Source organism: Bufo gargarizans, chromosome 4 (genome assembly GCF_014858855.1).
Source record: "Bufo gargarizans isolate SCDJY-AF-19 chromosome 4, ASM1485885v1, whole genome shotgun sequence".
NCBI classification, from domain to species: Eukaryota; Metazoa; Chordata; class Amphibia; order Anura; family Bufonidae; genus Bufo; species Bufo gargarizans.
This window is the reverse complement of record NC_058083.1, coordinates 240,183,071-240,198,264: the sequence shown is the minus strand read 5'-3', so window position 1 is coordinate 240,198,264 and position 15,194 is coordinate 240,183,071. Positions and strand designations below refer to the sequence as shown.

At 43.9% G+C, this 15,194-nt stretch overlaps 1 protein-coding gene across 1 annotated transcript in view; it reads right to left on the bottom strand.

Moving 5' to 3' along the window:
* LOC122935350 (collagen alpha-1(XIX) chain-like) overlaps nt 1-15,194 on the bottom strand; it is a 479,650-nt gene that overhangs the window by 338,136 nt on the left and 126,320 nt on the right. The window contains exon 4 of the mRNA XM_044291115.1: nt 13,399-13,498. Coding sequence (XP_044147050.1) covers nt 13,399-13,498 — 100 coding nt within the window. The remainder of the gene's footprint in view (nt 1-13,398; nt 13,499-15,194) is intronic.

Here is a 15,194-nt window from a genome sequence, read left to right as displayed (position 1 = left end):
TGTGTTCACACTTCTGCTCCAGCCCTTCACAGTGCAGACTCACTGACAACCTGTGTTCACACTTCTGCTCCAGCCCTTCACAGTGCAGACTCACTGACAACCTGTGTTCACACTTCTGCTCCAGCCCTTCACAGTGCAGACTCACTGACAACCTGTGTTCACACTTCTGCTCCAGCCCTTCACAGTGCAGACTCACTGACAACCTGTGTTCACACTTCTGCTCCAGCCCTTCACAGTGCAGACTCACTGACAACCTGTGTTCACACTTCTGCTCCAGCCCTTCACAGTGCAGACTCACTGACAACCTGTGTTCACACTTCTGCTCCAGCCCTTCACAGTGCAGACTCACTGACAACCTGTGTTCACACTTCTGCTCCAGCCCTTCACAGTGCAGACTCACTGACAACCTGTGTTCACACTTCTGCTCCAGCCCTTCACAGTGCAGACTCACTGACAACCTGTGTTCACACTTCTGCTCCAGCCCTTCACAGTGCAGACTCACTGACAACCTGTGTTCACACTTCTGCTCCAGCCCTTCACAGTGCAGACTCACTGACAACCTGTGTTCACACTTCTGCTCCAGCCCTTCACAGTGCAGACTCACTGACAACCTGTGTTCACACTTCTGCTCCAGCCCTTCACACTGCAGACTCACTGACAACCTGTGTTCACACTTCTGCTCCAGCCCTTCACAGTGCAGACTCACTGACAACCTGTGTTCACACTTCTGCTCCAGCCCTTCACAGTGCAGACTCACTGACAACCTGTGTTCACACTTCTGCTCCAGCCCTTCACAGTGCAGACTCACTGACAACCTGTGTTCACACTTCTGCTCCAGCCCTTCACAGGCAGACTCACTGACAACCTGTGTTCACACTTCTGCTCCAGCCCTTCACAGTGCAGACTCACTGACAACCTGTGTTCACACTTCTGCTCCAGCCCTTCACAGTGCAGACTCACTGACAACCTGTGTTCACACTTCTGCTCCAGCCCTTCACAGTGTAGACTCACTGACAACCTGTGTTCACACTTCTGCTCCAGCCCTTCACAGTGCAGACTCACTGACAACCTGTGTTCACACTTCTGCTCCAGCCCTTCACAGTGCAGACTCACTGACAACCTGTGTTCACACTTCTGCTCCAGCCCTTCACAGTGCAGACTCACTGACAACCTGTGTTCACACTTCTGCTCCAGCCCTTCACAGTGCAGACTCACTGACAACCTGTGTTCACACTTCTGCTCCAGCCCTTCACAGTGCAGACTCACTGACAACCTGTGTTCACACTTCTGCTCCAGCCCTTCACAGTGCAGACTCACTGACAACCTGTGTTCACACTTCTGCTCCAGCCCTTCACAGTGCAGACTCACTGACAACCTGTGTTCACACTTCTGCTCCAGCCCTTCACAGTGCAGACTCACTGACAACCTGTGTTCACACTTCTGCTCCAGCCCTTCACAGTGCAGACTCACTGACAACCTGTGTTCACACTTCTGCTCCAGCCCTTCACAGTGCAGACTCACTGACAACCTGTGTTCACACTTCTGCTCCAGCCCTTCACAGTGCAGACTCACTGACAACCTGTGTTCACACTTCTGCTCCAGCCCTTCACAGTGCAGACTCACTGACAACCTGTGTTCACACTTCTGCTCCAGCCCTTCACAGTGCAGACTCACTGACAACCTGTGTTCACACTTCTGCTCCAGCCCTTCACAGTGCAGACTCACTGACAACCTGTGTTCACACTTCTGCTCCAGCCCTTCACAGGGCAGACTCACTGACAACCTGTGTTCACACTTCTGCTCCAGCCCTTCACAGTGCAGACTCACTGACAACCTGTGTTCACACTTCTGCTCCAGCCCTTCACAGTGCAGACTCACTGACAACCTGTGTTCACACTTCTGCTCCAGCCCTTCACAGTGCAGACTCACTGACAACCTGTGTTCACACTTCTGCTCCAGCCCTTCACAGTGCAGACTCACTGACAACCTGTGTTCACACTTCTGCTCCAGCCCTTCACAGTGTAGACTCACTGACAACCTGTGTTCACACTTCTGCTCCAGCCCTTCACAGGGCAGACTCACTGACAACCTGTGTTCACACTTCTGCTCCAGCCCTTCACACTGCAGACTCACTGACAACCTGTGTTCACACTTCTGCTCCAGCCCTTCACAGTGCAGACTCACTGACAACCTGTGTTCACACTTCTGCTCCAGCCCTTCACAGGGCAGACTCACTGACAACCTGTGTTCACACTTCTGCTCCAGCCCTTCACAGTGCAGACTCACTGACAACCTGTGTTCACACTTCTGCTCCAGCCCTTCACAGTGCAGACTCACTGACAACCTGTGTTCACACTTCTGCTCCAGCCCTTCACAGTGCAGACTCACTGACAACCTGTGTTCACACTTCTGCTCCAGCCCTTCACAGTGCAGACTCACTGACAACCTGTGTTCACACTTCTGCTCCAGCCCTTCACAGTGTAGACTCACTGACAACCTGTGTTCACACTTCTGCTCCAGCCCTTCACAGTGCAGACTCACTGACAACCTGTGTTCACACTTCTGCTCCAGCCCTTCACAGTGCAGACTCACTGACAACCTTGTGTTCACACTTCTGCTCCAGCCCTTCACAGTGCAGACTCACTGACAACCTGTGTTCACACTTCTGCTCCAGCCCTTCACAGTGCAGACTCACTGACAACCTGTGTTCACACTTCTGCTCCAGCCCTTCACAGTGCAGACTCACTGACAACCTGTGTTCACACTTCTGCTCCAGCCCTTCACAGTGTAGACTCACTGACAACCTGTGTTCACACTTCTGCTCCAGCCCTTCACAGGGCAGACTCACTGACAACCTGTGTTCATACTTCTGCTCCAGCCCTTCACAGTGCAGACTCACTGACAACTTGTGTTCACACTTCTGCTCCAGCCCTTCACAGGGCAGACTCACTGACAACCTGTGTTCACACTTCTGCTCCAGCCCTTCACAGGGCAGACTCACTGACAACCTGTGTTCACACTTCTGCTCCAGCCCTTCACAGTGCAGACTCACTGACAACCTGTGTTCACACTTCTGCTCCAGCCCTTCACAGTGTAGACTCACTGACAACCTGTGTTCACACTTCTGCTCCAGCCCTTCACAGGGCAGACTCACTGACAACCTGTGTTCACACTTCTGCTCCAGTCCTTCACAGTGCAGACTCACTGACAACCTGTGTTCACACTTCTGCTCCAGCCCTTCACAGTGTAGACTCACTGACAACCTGTGTTCACACTTCTGCTCCAGCCCTTCACAGGGCAGACTCACTGACAACCTGTGTTCATACTTCTGCTCCAGCCCTTCACAGGGCAGACTCACTGACAACCTGTGTTCACACTTCTGCTCCAGCCCTTCACAGGGCAGACTCACTGACAACTTGTGTTCACACTTCTGCTCCAGCCCTTCACAGTGCAGACTCACTGACAACCTGTGTTCACACTTCTGCTCCAGCCCTTCACAGGGCAGACTCACTGACAACTTGTGTTCACACTTCTGCTCCAGCCCTTCACAGGGCAGACTCACTGACAACCTGTGTTCACACTTCTGCTCCAGTCCTGCCGGTCTCTCTCCTCAGGCAGCATTTCCTGTGTAGAAAGGGCGTGTCTGAGTCTCTGCAGCAGCCAGTGTTCTGCCAGATTCCTATACCTTGCCAGAACGCTATATCGGAAGTGACGCGGTCGCACCGGAAGTGACGCGGCCGCACAGGAATCAGCTGGAGGAGGGTGTGCGCAGTGCTGTGCAAGCGCACATCCACTGGATTAGCAAAAAAATCATTGCAGCGCCGCGGGAGAAGGACTTCTTGCGCATGCGCAAACCCATACACCGTGCGCGCGCACTTAGGAGTAGGTAGATTTTCCAGCGCAAAATGTTCCATCAGATCTCCCTACCCCTGAGTGCGCATGCGCGCACAAATCATCAGGAGCAGTTCATCCTTACAGCAGAGCTGAGTACAGAATATCGAGGTCACCACATAGCAGAGCTGATTCCCGTGCGGCCGCGTCACTTCCGGTATAGCGTTCTGGCAAGGTATAGGAATCTGGCAGAAGACCGGCCTCATGTGACTCAGAGGGCTCACCAAAGGGGTACTGCCTATGTGAAATGACAGCAATGAGAGCTTCCATCTTTATTAATGGAAGTGCTCATAGCAGCTCAGTGGGTTTGCCGGGTTATGACGCCAGCCCTGCTGAAGACTGAAGACAGACTCTCCTTAGCAATGCTCAGAGCTTTGCTAAGAAGACTTTTAAAACATAGTTTTTTAGTACAAAGAAACATCTTTCACTAATAAATTATATTACAGAAATGTCTACCATCCCTGTCTGTACACTATATAAAAATAGACTGAAAAGACAGTTACACTTTTATTAATAAACTGTCCATAAATTGAGGCTGTTGCAGACACAATTTGTTTTCATACATTTACTGTAGTCATTTTGTTTTCCCATAAGATAAAAAAAATCTATATTTTATGTGTGTTATGAACAGCATATCACTACACATTGCACATCCTCTCATTACTGGCCAACATAAAATACAAAATTCTGAATTCTTAAGAAACCCTTTAAGTTAGAAGTTAAGACGCACAACTATCAGACATTTTAAATGAATTCTGTGGAGAATGTATGCCTGAGATGGAAATTCTCCATTATATGGTTGTCCTAGTTATATGAAAATCACTGCTTGTAAATGTGAAACAAGAACACTTACTCACCACTTAATCTCCACTTAAGGCTGTTTTCTGTGCTGTGACTCCATTTTCACCTCCAGTTTCTGTTTGCAGGCTATAATGGTCCCCTAACTGTATATGGCACATGACTACTGCAGCCAATCAAAAGCCTCAACAGTATATATACGAGATGAGACCACTGAAACTAGTGATTGGCTGCAGAGGTCATGTGCCACATATGACTACATCACCACTAATTGGAGGTGAGGACTGGAGCTTCAGTAAAACGACACAAGACTTTAAGAGGTTCTTCAGGAATTATTTAAAATGGCTGCCAGCAGCATATCCTAGAATGGGAGTGGGACTGGTTGCCTAGGCTTGCAGAGATGCCTAGGGGGGTTAGGGGTTGGAACTTGCATATACAGGTGAAACTCGAAAAACTAGAACATCGTGCAAAAGTTCATTTATTTCAGTAATGCAAATTAAAAAAGAATTGCATTAATGCAGCTTAAAATTTGAATATTGTGAAAAGGTTCAATATTCTAGGCTCAAAGTGTCAGACTCTAGTCAGCTAATTATTCCATACCCCCTGAGAAAAGGGTACCTCAATATTGTGACTTTGGGGTTTTCATAAGCTACAAGCCATAATCATCCAAATTTAGCAGATAAAGGCTTGAAATATCTCGCTCTGCATGTAATGAGTCTATCACATATGTTAGTTTCACCTTTTAAGTAGCATTACTGAAATAAATTAACTTTGCACAATATTCAAATTTTTCGAGTTTCACCTATACTTCATATTGATGAGTTTTCCTGTCAGGCTGCTCAGCCATGATGGCATATCATAGGCGCAATCACATAATTACCATCTACTGTAGAGCAGTGCAATGAGGTCTTCCTAGGCAGCTCTGCAAGTGGAGGCAACCAGTCCAGCTCACATTGTAGAACAGGTTGCTGGTGGACATTTTAACTTATTTTATCTAATACCGAGGATATGTCATCAATATAATGTCAGAGGGGGTCCGACACCCAGCACCCTTACTGTTCAGTCATTTTGGGCTGCCGCTGAAGCAGATTTTATACTGTGTACAGAGCTGGAGGCAGACAGTTTCATACACTGTCGCTGCGCCTGGGAATTGCAGCTCAGAATGACAGAGCCAGAAACTGCACAGTGTATGGAGCCATCTGTTTCAGTCGATACACTGTTAGTTTCTGCCACCACAGCAGCCCTAAAGTGGGCCCAGCATGCATGTGTAACCTACACTCCCTAAATTGTATGGTAGCCGTCATGGCACATAATAGGTAGAATTTAGTGTTAGGTTCCCGTGTTACAGAGATCGCATTGGCGTGCGGCAGACGGGCTCAAATAAGTTTGTACAAAATGATTTGCCAAGCATCTCTAATTTAGAAGCATAGCATAAGCAATATAATTCATTTTTGTACTTTATTTGTTTGCAGAGAGCTGTTGCATTGTATGTTTTGTTCTATGTTGTGTTTTCAGCCGTAGCAACGTGCACCTGCGCATTGGGATGTGCTGAGTGACCCCTTTTTTTTCTTTGCAGTTCGTACTGGAGGTGTTGTTGACACTTCAGTCGTGTACTCCTGACTCCTGCCCCATAGGCTGATTTTAATTAGTGTGAGTATAAGGCCTCATGCACACGACCGTGGTGTGCTTTGCGGTCCGCAAATCACGGATCCGCAAAACAGGGATGGCGTCCGTGCACATTCCACAATTTGCGGAACAGCACGAACAGCCTTTAATATAAATGCCTATTCATGTCTGCAAAGCACAGACAAGAATAGGACATGTTATATTTTTTTTAGCTGGGCCACGGAACGGTGCAACAAATGCGGACAGCACACGGAGTGCTGTCCATATCTTTTGCGGCCCCATTGAAGTGAATGGGTCCGCATCCGAGCCGTCAAAATGGCAGCTCGGATGCAGACAAAAACAACGGCCGTGTGTATGAGGCCTAAAACTTAGCCTGATCTCGCTCATTCACTGGAAGCCATTTGGCACCAGGAGAGGTATAGGGTGGACTCTCATTGCATTCGTTGGTGGCCATTTGGCACCAGGAGAGGTGTGGAGTGGGCTTGGCATGCATGTTGATACCTGCATTCCCTGGATATAACGGAGGCCATTTTGGCACATAACAGGTAGAATTTAGTGTTAGGAACCCGTCTTACAGAGATCGCCGTGACGTGTGGCAGGCGGGATCAAATAATTTTGTACAAAATGATTTGCCAAGCATCTCTAATTTATAAGCATAGCATAAGGAATATAATTCATTTGTGTACTTTATTTGGTTTGCAGAGAGCTGTTGCATTGTATGTTTTGTTCTATAGCAGCCCTAAACAGCTGACCAATGGGAGTGCCAGGGTTCAGTCTTGATAGTTAATGCATTAGGCAAACAATGGCAAGAACATTTTAATTGACTTTTTAAATCAATTTCAATGGCTTTTGTCACGTGATATAATAATGTGATGTGTTATCAGAGTCAATTTTAATTTAGCTCCATCTCTATCATAAGAATATATCATTGATATCCGTAGCCCAAAAAAAATAAAAATTGTAATAGTGTGTATGTTATTTTATTATTTCATCATATTTTGTTGCACTGGAGAGTATAACTTGGACACCCCCTTACCCTGGTTTCACACCTAAGCGTTTCTCAAACGCGCGTTTCTATGCGCGTTTTTGTCGCGCGTTTTTATGCGCGTTTTTTGTAATAGTAAACGCGTGTTTGACGCGTGTTTGGGTGATTGACAGCAGTGTTGTCCAAAGAGTCTATTGCCCAAACGCGCGTCAAACGCGCCAAAAAAAGCTCCTGTACTTGTTTGAGCGTCGGGCGTTTTACAGCGCGTTCAAACGCGCTGTAAAACGCGAAAATGTGAACCAGCCCCATAGGGAAGCATTGGTTTTCATGTGTTGCGCGTTTTACAGCGCGTAGGAACGCGCTGTAAAACGCGCAAGTGTGAACTTAGGTTTAAGGTAATATAAAAAAGCAAAAGGAGCTAAGGTATCCTATTATTTGTGAATTTTATTCTACGTTATATCACACCACTCTTCACTTTCGCTGTTATACGCGTGAATCATCAAAGAGACAAAAATTGAGAGGCTAAAATAAATAGATCCTTAGAATAAAGTACAGTATAGCAAAATGTTTTTCTAAATTCACAGCGTTCCCAATGTGTACTTTTCTTTCTATGTTTCAAGGGCTATTATGCAGGATGATGTGAATGAATCTCTTCAGAAAGGGTGGATAATACATTGGGAAGACTCCGCATTGTGTAGATGGGAATTATTAATAGAGACCACACATACAAACACATTTCAAAATGCATTAGCAACAAGGCATGAACAATATGCCTCAGAAAACAGTAAGAGTAGCTATAAAAGAATCTACATTTAGACATAAGCCAAATATCAATGAGAGAGAATTATTATAATTTTAGTAAAACTAAGAAATACTGGAACTAAAACCAGTAAAAATGTATATGGAATTGAAATAACACCTGTTCTAGCAATATATTTAGCAAAATAGTTAGGGCCACCTTGGACAATCTTTTTTTGTTAGTAGTAACCCCAACAGTAAACTGCAGAAGGGTGCATAACTGCTGAAACCCACAGCTGTCATCATCTGTGGGGGAACCTGGTCACAAGTGTTTAGCTTGCTAGAACTGCTGTGACGTGCCAATCTAGCACATGTGACAAATGAGGCCAGTGATTGGCAGCAGTCTGGCAGGAAGCCAAAACACCTTGCATAGAAGAAGGTGGGGTGCTGGAAAGGCTTAACTGAGAACAGGCTGGACAACCCTTTTGAGAAGGTTTTTTTATGCAATGCAAGCCCTTTAACCTTCATATTAACTAATCCCTTACAATTACAGTATTTTTCACCCTATAAGGTGCACCAACCCATAAGACGCACCTAGGTTTTAGAGGAGGACAATAAGAAAAAAAAAGTTTTCATTACACCTCTTGTCAGACCACCAATCAGACCTAAGCTGATAGCCCCAATCAGACCCCCAACGTTAATAAGACCCCAATAAGACCTCAGATCAGACCCCCAATCAGACCTCAGCTCAGACTCCAATGTAAATGACCCCCAATCAGACCTCAGATAAGAGCCCCATGCCTCTCATCAGCCCCATATCAGCCCCATGCCTCTCATCAGCCCCCCCTAAAGTCCATATGCCTCTCATCAGCCCCCATATCAGCCCATATGCCTCTCATAAGCCCCATATCAGCCCTTATGTCTCTCATCAGCCACCATAATCAGCCCTTATGCCTCTCATCAGCCCCCATTATCAGCCCTTATGCCTCTCATCACACCCATTGCCTCAGATCAGCCCCCCTAGCTCGCCACCCGAGGGACCAGGAAGCAGTGAGTACAGAGCCTTCACCCCTTCCTGGTCCTCTGGTACTAATGAGCACTTCCATAATGGAAGCGCTCATTAGTATTCACCCTATTAGACGCAGGGACATTTTTACCCCACTTTTGGGGGGAAAATCCATCTTATGGGGCGAAAAATACGGTAAATCAAGGAAAGTAAGTGTAACCTCACATACCATGGAGCTTTGTATCAATAGATTGATCTAAAATGGAATTATTCAATTCCAAAGAAGAATACTGTAAAAACAACCAATTAATCAAAACCTATTTCATATGACATAAAGCACAACTCATGTTGGTTCATGTGACCTACTGTATCCATTGCTGTCACTTTTGAATACTCTCAATCTCTCATAATGTATACAATGGCCAATCTGGTGTTCATTGCCTGATTTTTCTACATGTTGTAGAATTCAGCATCTGAATTTTTCCACCTAGACCTAAATTTTTCTTCTATATGGTGGCACTGTATGGTCCTTTTTTTGAAACCACATAGCAGTATTATACGGAGAACAAAAAGTCATTATTATGTAAAAAGTAACATATAAAACTAGAATATGAAGTATCATATTTGGGCAATGTAAGGTAGCCCTAAATAGTCACTTTCTAGTTGTATGTAATTATGAAGAGAATGGTTTTGAAGGTGTAGATCACAAAGCATTGTGGCAGATACAGAGCAGGGCAATATGTAAAAAAAAAAAAAAAAAAATGTTTCTGAGGGACATTTATCAAACTATTTATGTCAGTACTATGGCATAAATAAATCACAAATTATGGTGCACACCATATTTGAACAATAATTTGTGACTTTTTAAGCTTCTCAAAGTGTCAAAAAAGCAGCGAGTCTTAGTGGGAGTGGAAGGACTTCATGCGGCCGGCCGGATTTACTAAAATTTACCTAAAACTGTATTTAGTAAAAATTTGCACACAATTTCACAGAAACTGGCATAAGTAATAACTGAAGTGTATGTCAGCCTGTGGCTGAATTAGATTTCAGTTTCTGGCACACTGAAATGGCAGAGATGCGCTTAATTTATTAAGGGCATTTCACTCCATTGCAGAGGGATCAAGACTGGCACATGGGAACACCAGTCTTGATAAATGTCCCAGACATTGGCCCAGATTTACTAACACATCAAAAATTTTACTAAAAAGGTGGTGCAAAGTGGTGCACATTGTCACATCTAACGTCTCTAAGGGGCAGTGCCTAAAATGTGCCATTTTCACCAACATTTTGGCACAATTCTGGCACAAAGATCTTTCTCAAAGTGAGCCAACAGAATTAGAGAAAAGTGTCTATCCCTATGCCACATTTATAATCCAGCCTGAGCCGCTGTGATAAATCTGTTGCAGGTCTAGATAGCATATCTAAGGTTGTATCATCTATAGGATTAATACATCTGGCCCACTGTTGTATTTAAACTTTAATTGTGCTGTTTTTTGTATCATATAGAATAATTGATTGAAGACATGACATACAGTAAGGTCCATATATATTTGGACAGAGACAACATTTTTCTAATTTTTGTTCTTGTGCATTACCACAATGGATTTTGAACAAAACAATTCAGATGCAGTTGAAGTTCAGACTGTCAGCTTTAATTCAGTGGGTTGAAAAAAATGATTGCATAAAAATGTGACAAACTAAAGTATTTTTTAAACTCAATCCTTTCATTTCAGGGGCTCAAAAGTTATTGGACAAATTAAATAATTATAAATAAAATGTTAATTTCTAATACTTGGTTGAAAACCCTTTGCTGACAATGACTTCCTGAAATCTTGAACTCATGGACATCACCAGATGCTGTGTTTCCTCATTTTGAATGCTCTGCCAGACCTTTACTGCAGCGGTTTTCAGTTGCTGTTTGTTTGTGGGCCTCCTTTCTGTCTGAAGTTTAGTCTTTAACAAGTGAAATGCATGCTCTATTGGGTTATGATCAGGTGACTGACTTGGCCATTCAAGAATATTCCGCTTCTTTGCTTTAATAAACTCCTGGGTTGCTTTGGCTTTATGTTTTGGGTCATTGTCCATCTGTATTATGAAACGCCAACCAATCAGTTTGGCTGGATTTGAGCACACAGTATGTCTCTGAAAACCCCAGAATTCATCTGGCTGCTTCTGTCCTGTGTCACATCATCAATAAACACTAGGGACCCAGTGCCACTTGCAGCCATGCATGCCCAAGCCATCACACTGCCTCCATCGTGTTTTACAGATTATGTGGTTTTCTTTGGATCATGAGCTGTAACATGCCTTTGCCATACTTTTTTTTTTCCATCATTCTAGTAGTTGTTCTTGGTTTCATCTGTCCAAAGAATATTCTTCCAGAAGTGTGCTGGTTTTTTAAGATGGTTTTTTTAGCAAAGTCCAATCTAGCCTTCTTACTCTTGAGGCTTTTGAGCGGCTTGCACCGTGCAGTGAAAACTTTGTACTTAGTTTCATGCAGTCTTCTCTTTATGGTAGATTTGGATATTGATAAGCATATATCCTGGAGAGTGCTGTTCACTTTGTTGGCTGTTGTGAAGGGGTTTCTCTTCACCGCGATCATCCACACTGGGCGTCCAGGTCTTTTTGCATTGTTGAGGTCACCAGTGCTTTATTTCTTTCTCAGGATGTACCAAACTGAAGATTTTGCCACTCCTAATATTGTAGCAATTTCTCGGATGGATTTTTTCTGTTTTTCGCAGATGAAGGATGTTTTGTTTCACCTGCATAGAGAGCTCCGTTGACCGTATGTTTACTTTTCAGGAAATCAACTCCACACCTTTTATGTGCTTGATTGAGAATGAAATAATGAAGGAATTGCCCACAACTGCCTACGAAACAGCATTTGAGTCACTTGTCCAAATACTTTTGGTCCCTTTAAAAACAGGGTGCCACATACACTCACCTAAAGAATTATTAGGAACATCATACTAATACAGTGTTGGACCCCCTTTTGCCTTCAGAACTGCCTTAATTCTATGTGGCATTGATTCAACAAGGTGCTGATAGCATTCTTTAGAAATGTTGGCCCACATTGATAGGATAGCATCTTGCAGTTGATGGAGATTTGAGGGATGCACATCCAGGGCACGAAGCTCCCGTTCCACCACATCCCAAAGATGCTCTATTTGGTTGAGATCTAGTGACTGTGGGGGCCATTTTAGTACAGTGAACTCATTGTCATGTTCAAGAAACCATTTTTCCAGTCTTCAACAGTCCAATTTTGGTGAGCTCGTGCAAATTGTAGCCTCTTTTTCCTATTTGTAGTGGAGATGAGTGGTACCCGGTGGGGTCTTCTGCTGTTGTAGCCCATCCGCCTCAAGGTTGTGCGTGTTGTGGCTTCACAAATGCTTTGCTGCATACCTCGGTTGTAACGAGTGGTTATTTCAGTCAACGTTGCTCTTCTATCAGCTTGAATCAGTCGGCCCATTCTCCTCTGACCTCTAGCATCAACAAGGCATTTTTGCCCACAGGACTGCCGCATACTGGATGTTTTTCCCTTTTCACACCATTCTTTGTAAACCCTAGAAATGGTTGTTCGTGAAAATCCCAGTAACTGAGCAGATTGTGAAATACTCAGACCAGCCCGTCTGGCACCAGCAACCATGCCACGCTCAAAATTGCCTAAATCACCTTTCTTTCCCATTCTGACATTCAGTTTGGAGTTCAGGAGATTGTCTTGACCAGGACCACAACCTTACATGCATTGAAGCAACTGCCATGTGATTGGTTGACTAGATAATCGCATTAATGAGAAATATAACAGGTGTTCCTAATAATTCTTTAGGTGAGTGTATAAAGGAGCTAAAACTCCTAAACCATTCATCTAATTTTAATGTGGATACCCTCAAATGAAAGCTAACGGTCTGGACTTTAAAGCAAAGTTATATAACTAAAACTTGAATATGTTTTAGTAAACAGGTAATAAAAAGAAAATTTGTGTTGGTGTCCAAATATATATATGGGCCTAACTGTAATGCACAGTATTTAGCGAATGATACCTACACACTTAAAAAGCAATGTAATAATCAACAGGTTTTTTTACCGAATGAGTTCAAGTATGCTGCTTCATAAAGTTTCATAAACCCTTATTGTGTATGAGAGTTCTGTTCCCTTTTCTTATGATGGATTATTTTATATAGTATGTAATTGTATGTGCAGCTAATGCATTGTATAGTAATCCACAAACAGTACAATATACGGCTTTGTCTAAAAATGATAGCATTCCCATGACATTCTCACATTTGAAAATACATTGCAAATATTATTCTTTCGATTTCATCAAGCCTATTAAAAACATATATTCATTACTTACTGTGTGTCTTTGATCAGAGGAGTGCTTCCTAGCTTAAAACATGTCTTTTCACCTCCACAGGATGTCTTTCTTAGAGAAAACTGCTCAGCGAGGTCATATCCTACAGAAAGAGCAATTATGTCATTAGGATTATAAAGCACTGGGCATAAAAGTACTTAATGACATGGTCCAAAATATTTCCAATTATTTAAAAAAATATCTATTATCTGTATTTTATCGAAGTCAGTACTGACAAAGGACCTGCTGTTTGTAAACCATCTGTAAAATAGAAAGAATCATATTACTACAGCTCTGTTCACCAGTAAGACTCAAAAAATATTTATGCAAATTTACCAAAAATTGCAACTGCCATAATATTGAAGTTTGCAAGCAGTATAAAATATTATTTTTTGATAATTATTAACTACACTACGTGCAGAATTATTAGGCAAATGAGTATTTTGACCACATCATCCTCTTTATGCATGTTGTCTTACTCCAAGCTGTATAGGCTTGAAAGCCCACTACCAATTAAGCATATTAGGTGATGTGCATCTCTGTAATGAGAAGGGGTGTGGTCTAATGACATCAACACCCTATATCAGGTGTGCATAATTAGTAGGCAACTTCCTTTCCTTTGGCAAAATGGGTCAAAAGAAGGACTTGACAGGCTCAGAAAAGTCAAAAATAGTGAGATATCTTGCAGAGGGATGCAGCACTCTTAAAATTGCAAAGCTTCTGAAGCGTGATCATCGAACAATCAAGCGTTTCATTCAAAATAGTCAACAGGGTCGCAAGAAGCGTGTGGAAAAACCAAGGCGCAAAATAACTGCCCATGAACTGAGAAAAGTCAAGCGTGCAGCTGCCAAGATGCCACTTGCCACCAGTTTGGCCATATTTCAGAGCTGCAACATCACTGGAGTGCCCAAAAGCACAAGGTGTGCAATACTCAGAGACATGGCCAAGGTAAGAAAGGCTGAAAGACGACCACCACTGAACAAGACACACAAGCTGAAACGTCAAGACTGGGCCAAGAAATATCTCAAGACTGATTTTTCAAAGGTTTTATGGACTGATGAAATGAGAGTGAGTCTTGATGGGCCAGATGGCTGGATTGGTAAAGGGCAGAGAGCTCCAGTCCGACTCAGACGCCAGCAAGGTGGAGGTGGAGTACTGGTTTGGGCTGGTATCATCAAAGATGAGCTTGTGGGGCCTTTTTGGGTTGAGGATGGAGTCAAGCTCAACTCCCAGTCCTACTGCCAGTTTCTGGAAGACACCTTCTTCAAGCAGTGGTACAGGAAGAAGTCTGCAAGGTAAGAAAAACATGACTTTCATGCAGGACAATGCTCCATTACACGCGTCCAAGTACTCCACAACGTGGCTGGCAAGAAAGGGTATAAAAGAAGAAAATCTAATGACATGGCCTCCTTGTTCACCTGATCTGAACCCCATTGAGAACCTGTGGTCCATCATCAAATGTGAGATTTACAAGGAGGGAAAACAGTCCACCTCTCTGAACAGTGTCTGGGAGGCTGTGGTTGCTGCTGCACGCAATGTTGATGGTGAACAGATCAAAACACTGACAGAATCCATGGATGTGTCATGGAACCATGAACCAGACGTACAACAAGAGATAAGTGGAAATAAGAAGGCTTTATTGAAAATCAAGCTGTAAGGCAAAAGTCCAAACGGATGGCTAAACCGAAGCAGGGTCTTGCGAAGCCAGAGGTCAGGAACCAGAAGGGTAGTCAGACGAAGCCTGGATCAGGAACCAGCAGGGTAGTCAGACGAAGCCTGGATCAGGAACCAGCAGGGTA